General features: G+C 28.5%; 1 protein-coding gene across 3 annotated transcripts in view; it reads left to right on the top strand.

The window, feature by feature from the left end:
* LOC109601835 (uncharacterized) overlaps positions 1–9339 on the top strand; it is an 88173-nt gene continuing 78834 nt past the window's right edge. For all 3 annotated transcript variants that reach the window (XR_007547646.1, XM_049965714.1, XM_049965716.1), the window contains exon 1: positions 1–304. Coding sequence is in view for 2 of the 3 variants with exons in the window: in XM_049965714.1 (XP_049821671.1) it covers positions 260–304 (45 nt within the window). In the remaining variant the exon portion in view is untranslated. The remainder of the gene's footprint in view (positions 305–9339) is intronic.

Genomic DNA, 9339 nt, shown 5'->3' with positions numbered 1-9339 from the left:
TGTCAGTTGTATTGTCAAATTATACGATGTAATCTTATCATTTAAACCAATTCTGTTAGTAAATTTAAAAATATCGCGGTATTTTCGTGTGGAAACTACCATTGAAACAATTATGTCTAAAGTTAGTGTAGTTTGTTCCAAATAATTCCTGACATTTGTCTGACCTTAATGTTCATTCGATAACGATGAATCAAGTGAGAAGTAGTTTTGGGTTGGTTTTTAATAAACTCTAGTACTCTTAAGAGGACTGAGTTTTAAGATGGAAGAAAGAAATTATTTCAATCCTGGAACTTCATTTTATACGGTAAGTTTTAAGAAATTATAACACTTTCTAAAACAGTGGTGGAAGTTAATTTATTAAAAAAAGACGGCTGGCCCTGTTCACCACTGATTTAAGAGCTGACAAATTTTAAAATTTATAAAAGTGTCAATGAATATGTGCCTGCTTCAGCAGTATACAATAAATTATTCATATTAAAGAAACGTTTCCAGTGTCCAGAAAAGGTTTAACGTATATTTATTTTTTTTTAATTTGTGGAACACATATTTCCGAATACCTTTTAAAGCCATCAGTAACAGTAGGAATTAAAACGTTAACGAATCTAACAATTGCTTTGATAATTGAATATTGAGTGATTTATCTAAAAATTAGTTACAAATTAAAAAACAATGTATGATTTAAACCAACAAAAATCAAAATCATGTACTAATTTGTTGCTAATTATTAGTTGTCATTTTGGGAGTGTGCAACTGCCTCAAAATTGGATAAAAAGAAAACGTAAAATATAAGGGAATATAAATACAGAATATGTCTATATTGGACAATGAAAGTTAAAAGAAATGAGAGTATTAATTCAGTATTATAAAAAATAACCTACAAGAATTTATTATTCTATCTATATTTTTATTACTGCTAATTTCGGACATGAAACAAAATAAAATATTAAATACACAAACATATTTGTAAAATACTTGCATTATTTCCTCAAGGTAACAAATAAAAATTATTTATTAAAAATGTGAAACTCGACTTTTCTACTCGTAAATAAAACCTGATGTATGTATAAAAAATGGTTGTTCAAGGTACACGCGTCCAGCGGACTGTGGTTCCTGTGCATATGTCTGGATGTCGGAATTAGTTTAAATTTCAAATGGAAAAAGACTTGACGTTACCCGCACCGGATATCAACAATAATGAACAAACAGAGAACACACTCAACATTTCTCAATATTATTCGATTATACATGTATAGTACGTTCAAATAGTTTACATTTTATTTACTATTAATTAATTATTCATTTGTAGTTGGTGTTTTAATTCAGGCCCTAATGCGGGTACATGTTTGATTTACATAAATTAAAATCTAGTGACTCATTTTCACAATCTAATCATTGTTCAAGGAGTTTTTGCAAGTTCTTGCAATCGTAATAAGGTATTGTAAATTGTGGCACTTGTTACTGTTTTTATTACGGACTTAATCTGACCACTGCTGTAACGCTATAATTATGCTATTATGTTTTCACAATCAAATTGGAATTTAACATTTGGATTTCGTATTTGGAACCTATTATAATTACTTCAACCCACCATAGATAAGTGGATGGACATTGAAATTGTAATTTACTAATTCACGCAAAAACATTTTTTTTATCTTTCATGTCTAATTTACGGTTCTAATTATATATTTAAATAACAGCAATTAAGTGTGTATTTCTTTGGTAAATTTGTTCCAGAAAAGCAGGTGGTTTTAGTTTATCAGACAATTGAAACTATGAAAATTTTAGCAACAAGTTTTGTTGAACTAAGCTTGTTTAACTAACGTTACATAATCTGATTACAACAAGCGCATCAAATTGCATATTTACCATAATTCACAACAAAAGAGAACAAAAACAATGTGGTTGTAATTGATTCGAACTCGAATAAGAACGTTACATAATTCTTTATTAAAACTAAAGCAGAAACAAATGTAATTACGTAATGATAAAGTTTTAATGTTTCACAGACGAACGGTACAAACACTGCGAAATTTCCGTGGAAATGAAAAATTGCAGGTACGCCTCCCGCACTGTGGAAGAATTTTTTTTATTTGTTGTTGAATTAAAAATTATACAAATCATTGAATATATGAAATATTTCATTGTTCTTGAAACACTTTGTGTAATGTAACTCAAAAAATATAATTTTGTTTTTATATAATTATTTTTATTGGAAATTATAGGCAATGATTCTATTTTTTTATTAAATATTTAAAAATGTATTTTAAAGGAAAATAAATAAAGTTTACATTTACATTTCAATCAGTCAATCTGGATATAAAATTATATAAAATATGAAATATACTATCTGTTTCATAAAATATTAGTGTATCAGTTCATAATCATATAAAATTAATTAAACGAAGGACCCATTTTTATCAGATAGGAATATTTACTTTATTCCGGTCATTTTTATAAGAATTATTTTTGTTAACCATTCAAATTGTGGCTTGTTTCCACGGTGCACCGTCGAATCGTATGTGTGTCTAATGAGAACTCTCATCACTAAAATCCGCAACGGTGGCAATTGTGAATAACAATAACGTTTTAGTCGAACCAGTGTTATTCGTGGAGATACACCGCACTTTGTTTCCTGCGCTACCGGATGAGTTATCGGAACATTTTCCGGGCAAACGGTCCCATGGTTCTTCGATCGTGTCCCATGACAGTGCCGTTTTGTTCGGAATGTTGTTCACATTGTAATTTTGGATGAGCAAATGCCGTTTGCTGGATTAACATTAAACGGTAAATGAAAAGTTTGTACGATACACTTCATATTCTTTTTGAATATATTATTTAATATTTTGCAGTTCATATTATATATTTCCATATATTTTATAACCCTTGGTGAAATTTTAATTACGATAGCAAACTTTTCTGGCAACACTTTCCAGTACTTAAAATTTATTATTAAACTATAACTTTAATCTATTCAAAAACGAACCTCACAAAAAATTGTGAGGGCTTTGGCGGCCTATATCTAAAAAAATATGTTTTTGTTGATACCTGACTCCAGCAATATTTAAAAAATTGGTGTGTGGAACCGTTTCATAGTTGATTTTGATAATTAACTTTATTTTGTTTGCATTTCAAGGCTTGTTGTTTGAACAATTAAATATCCCAAAGTATTATTTGTTTAGTCATGATCTCTTGTTATAATTTGACCATTATACATAGGTATATTTTAATTAAACAATTGGAAACTTGATTTACAAGGTAAGCTAATAATTTTATTATGAGTGTAAATGTAATTAATACGCACTTAAAATTATTATACTCACAAAGATACTGTTAGTGAATATACCATTAACGTAAACATCAATGTACTCTCGAACCACTAAACAACAAATGGGACATCTGAGTTATAGATGAGGTTCTATCAGTTTATGCATAAATCTAATTATCAAGTTTTGGCTGCACTTCGGGAAACAAGTTTGTTGCGGTTACCCCGGCAAATATCAGCTTCTTATCTTTAATACAGCTTTAGCCAAATTTCAGCACCTAATTTTCTAAAAACATTGCGAAACAATATATGCATATGAAAATTTTAGTAAGATTAAAATATTGATTTTTAATATTTCCTCAATATTTATCAGATACTAAATCGCAATCAATTTTAATAAATGTGTTTGATCACTAAATTAAAGTATATGATATATAAATAAATTTTTTTTTTATATTTAATAAACTCTAATAATAAACACGTCGATTTTAATCTTCAATTTCACACGTTTTATCATAAATGCGTCTTTTAAGGATTCCTAATTCGTCAAATTATGATTTACGACTTAATAAATTTTTAGAAAATATATGTACCCAGGTGCTGACACTTTTTGCTTACTATATGCTCTTAATTATTCGATTCAGATATACACTACAGAAAATTAGTAAAATACATGGTCATTTTATACTTAAATGTAATTCGTGGCTCATATTTTACTCTTCTTGACACATTGAATTATAACTCATTAAAATGTTCTGCAACATTTATATTTATGAAGCTGTGCTAAGCTCCATAACAGTTACATGTTATTGTATTATATGTACGACTAGTATTGATTAAATATTTTAAATAAAATATGCAAATGTATTTATTCATGGAATTACACAGCGTGATAATACAATAAATGTACAATTTAAAATATCCATATAAATGAACACAGCTATTTAAATTTATGTTAACGATAATATTTCCTGAAATTGCAATGTTTTTTACTGTTAAAAGCCCACAAATTGAATTAGTGGAAAAGCAAACACCCGATAAAATTATGTTAATTTTATAGTAACTACGGGAATGAGAGCAAATCTTTTCGTTAATATCCGCTCTCGACAGTGTGTTAGCAGGTCTATAACGGTGTAATTTGTTTATTACACAATTAGTGTTTTGAACGTTAATGGCTAACCAAATAACGAGGGTAACTATTTAAGTGAAGTGCACTCAGATGCTGTTACTTAATGGAAGCTCCTTTTAAATTATTAATGACAACATGACAAAACTCTTGTGCTGAAACAATTGATACAGCTAATTAATTCGTGTTTGTCTATTTATCCATTTAATTTTAGTTTGTGGCCAAATATTATTTAATGTCATCGTTGTTCAGACAATGAAGTTAAATAATTGATCCATGTGGCATAATTTACCTGCGCATTCACCATTATTAAACGTTGGATACAACAAACTATTTTTACACGTCTATAGCTACTTTCATAGGTCGTTGATTTAGTTGAACATCTCTTCTGCCAGATGTTTTACCCTTTGTCTGTCTCCATGGCGACGCAGTTTGCGCTTTCATCATTGTCTGGAGCTGAATGCAACCGCGATGTGTATTAGGTCCTCCAATTTCCCCCATCCCTGAAAACCATTGTCGCCTTTAAACAAACGGGCAAATGAGAAAGGGATGATTTCGAATTATGTTTGTGGTCGGGGAGGAAAAATGCGAATGTTTACGTATAGTTCGATAGGAATTAATTTCTCAATAAATTTCTACATTTATAAATTTTCTTTGTATGTGAACTGTATTTAAATCTTCTATAAAGTTGGAATTTACGTATTATTTTCTATTTGAATATAGTAAGCAATAGTGCCCATTAATATTTAAAAACTTTTCATTGTGCCCACCCGTTTGGGATAATGTTCGATACTGTGGGAAATCTTCGTGTTGTGTGTTTTATATCCGTATATGCACTTTTAATTCTTGTAATTCGTTTAATTTTTTCTATGAAGTCGATTATTTATTCCTAGATTGTGGGTTAAATTTTTGATTAGTTTTATATTTTTTATTAAACATAAAATAATTTTAAACTAAAATAATAATATATACTGCGATCAAAAATGCAACACCTAGATATAATTGATTTATTGCATATTTTTTTTACAGAATAATATTTTATTAAAAAATTAAACAAAATTCTTAAAGCATAAATTGTCAGAAGCCAATAATGGGTCGGACCCCCTCTTTGATTAAGACATTCATTGACGTGTCGTGACTTCGATCTAATGAGATTTTTTTGTGGTATCGAACGAATGAATCTGACGTTTTAGTTCATTAAGAATGGATGGCACTGTAAATTTTTTAAGCATCTCCCCATCATATGCCACACATTTTCGATTGGGGAAAGGTGTGAAGATCTGGATGGTCAAAACACTAATCATTTTAGCCCTGGTCTTTGGATCTGTGTGAGCTTCAGCATTATCTTGATGGAAATGTAATTTTTATTCTCTAAACAGGGTCTTTTTTCACGAATTTTTACATTCACTTGGCCCAATATGTGACAGTAATAATCTTTACTTAAACACAAACTCGTCGTTGGATTGGGATTACATCACTTCTTAGATCCTTATATTGATTCAGGATCAAAGTTTCGTTCTCAGTGACGACCACTTCTAAATCATTGTTTTTGAAGCAGAAGATGTTTTAACACATTTACCATTTCAATATGAATGTTCATTGCTTTCAAACCGGATCTACTAAACAAAATCGATTTGATAAATCCAAATATCATTTTCTTATGAAACATGAAAAGTTAAAATAAAGTTTTAGCTCTGCTATATACAAATAGTTGGCGTTCCTTGAATTTATTGAACAATCTAGTAAATTTTCTCTTAAATATATTATTATATTTTTATCAAAATCATCGGAGATTATCTAGTAGAACGGAGTAATTTATGACTATCAGAAATGACTTTTTGTATCATAAAAAAACAATCCTCGTCTAATCGGTTTAAGTGCTGACTTATGTTGCTTAACCAATCAAATCGAAATAACTGTTATTTCCTATGTTTTATTGTGAATACATGTGCATCAGTCACGCAAATTGGATCTATATAATTCAAAGAAACGAATAAATTTTATGTGTATTTGTTAATTATTTAATAAATCGAATATTGTTTAATATCTTGTATTCTGTTTATTAAGCATTTAATATTAATATTTTAATTTTTGAATGTATATTTAGATCAAAAGGACATCGACGTAAAGAATACGTAGAGTAAAGTGAACCATAAATTTCATCTGAGCGTAAAATTTAATTTTCGGTTGCTAACTTTAAATGGAAATTGGACGTGACATTCAATTTAACGTCAATACCGATACAGTTTGTGAATAATGTCGGAAATTTTGAGATAATCAAAGTCTGACAATAGAAGTGTTTGTTTTCCGTTAAATTGGAGATCCAGTAAGACGACGAATAAATGTTTTTTATTTTTCCTTATTTACCTATCTACCCGCATCTTACAAATAAATGTAAATGTCATCGAATTTCCCAATTTCCCCTGAACTAATTATTTAATCACCGGCCACGTTTCCTAGATAGTTTGGCGTAGAAATCGATTTCCACCGTAACGTAAGATCCATGAATTTCAAGCATATTATCAGGCAAGCATCATCCATATTAGGTAAACTATTCGTACGGTCCGTGGGCATATAGACGGCACACACATACGAATGCGGTTCACGGCTGCTTTCTTTAAAAAAAAAATACAACCGACCATAAAGGACGCGACGAATACGCAACCGTACATGCGACCGTTTGCAATATTTTTGATTGCTTTGAAAATACTGTGAATCATTATTTCGTCTCGTTCTATTTGAATTGAACATTAAACACTGCGACTAATCCGTGTTTATTAGTTTCTTTCATGGGCCTTGTGGATTCGTTAAAATGTACTAAAATACTAATTTCGAATGTTGAGAATAATTAATAAATAATAAAAGGTACAGTTAAATTTATCATAAATAGAATGAATACTTTTTAATTTATACCATTGCATTTCGTTTTGTTGCACTATAATTATCAGTTACTGTATAATACAATTTTTATATAATTATTGACTTTGCCATGGAATCATTCGATGCAAGAATGTGTTACCATCAACCTTCTTCTATTTTATGGAAGTTAATTTCAATAATGGCAACACCGAATATGAATGCAATTTACAGGGGCACGCTAACATACTAGGTTAATTAAATGCCATTTTAATGATAAAATTAATTGTGGAAGCCGTTACTTCATGCTGGTTTATTGTTGTAATAAAACACACAATGTTTATTTTGAGAGTAACGATTAATCTAATGTTATACAGCGCTACTCCACTATTGTCTTAAAAATTGGGTTTTATTTGTGAAAGTTAGTAAATATTTATTAAATTTCCTAATAGTAATTGATAAATCTTCGTTATTCATTTATACTATTCTAATTTTCAATAATAAAATATTAATTTTAGTTTTATTGTTATATACTTGTATTTTAAATTATAATTTATTTCTAATATCATTATTATGTTTTTTAAATTAAACTACTACATAAACAGAATCGTATAAAAATGTTGTTATTGATCAGTTTTCGAATAATATGGGAATAATCGCACTTTAAAATTAGTTTAAAATGCCATTACTGTATTGATAATCTAATAGGAGGTTATTCACCGAGTTTCCATTGTTTCCATGATCAAAATGTCAATAAGCCCATAATTTTAATTGTTAGTTTGATGAATAATTACATAAATTAACTCTCTAGCAAAGTGATGAAATTAATTGTACATTCGATGTGCAATTAATTTTATTATTTATTACTATCTCCAAGACATCTAGTTGTTTATGTATTATTTCCGACAAGTGATTAGCCAGTATATTCGTGTAAAACGATAATTAACGATAAATTTAGATATCATTACATATGTGAATGTTAAAAATCCACTTTGATGTATTACTTCCATATTGAAAGTATTACTTCGATAAATAATCATATAAACATACAGTGTGTCTCTAATTGAAATTGATTTTTTTTTTGTAAATTTCAAGATATTTTTCTCTAAATAGATAGCCTAACTAAAAAATATTTTATTTTTATAAAATTATAATTTTTCATTCACTAAAGATGCAAAAACTTGTTCTTCAAACAATATGAAGGAGCTTTAATGCACAAAGGAGACAGTCAAAACTTAAACACTGAATATGTGGTGCCCATTTCGCATTTATAAAAATTTACAGCAGCGATTTACATGTTGTACTACTACTTTTTTAATGAGAATAAGTTACATATTCAGAAAAAATCATTAAAAATCACTTCTAGAATATCTATAGGCAGTTGATTGACAACGGATATGAAAAAAATGACAACAAAAATATCATGAATGTTTACTTACACCAGGAAGAACCCTATTTGCTGTTAACGGTAAAATTAATTTATACATATTCAGGCTTTATGACGTGCAGAAACTGCTCTTAATCTGTATTTTGTGGCATTAATTGCATTTATTAAACAAAATAACGAAGAACGCAGTTAATTCTTAATTGTAAGTATACAGTCATAAACTCTCTTAATGGGATATATTGTTTAATTGGACAGATGGAATCCGTGTAATCTCGATAATGATTTGTGTTTAAGTGATTTTACCTCTATTAAATTATTAGGTGCAATTTGCAGTTCTTTTTGCGAATAAAACACTAGTTGTAACATTAAGTACATGTAACATATATTTATTTATATTGATTTAATGTAGGAAATATTCAATTCTAATGTTTACATGACTAAGCCAATCATATTAAATTATTCCATATTTGAAATTTTTAGATAGAAGAGATTGAAACTACAGTTACATACAAAAAAATTGATTAAAATATGGTCTCTTTATAGTTAGTGATAAGTATTTTGTACAAATTCTTTTCATATTCAAGATAGAATCAATATAGTAAGAATGACTTAAATGTGAATGTGACATTTTTTATTCTTAAAATTTTATATTATTATGTAACAATTTTAAGCAAGTCAATCTTATTTTATTCTCTAAAAAATTGCGTA

Source organism: Aethina tumida, chromosome 3 (genome assembly GCF_024364675.1).
Source record: "Aethina tumida isolate Nest 87 chromosome 3, icAetTumi1.1, whole genome shotgun sequence".
NCBI classification, from domain to species: domain Eukaryota; kingdom Metazoa; phylum Arthropoda; class Insecta; order Coleoptera; family Nitidulidae; genus Aethina; species Aethina tumida.
This window is presented reverse-complemented; position numbering and strand designations above follow the sequence as displayed.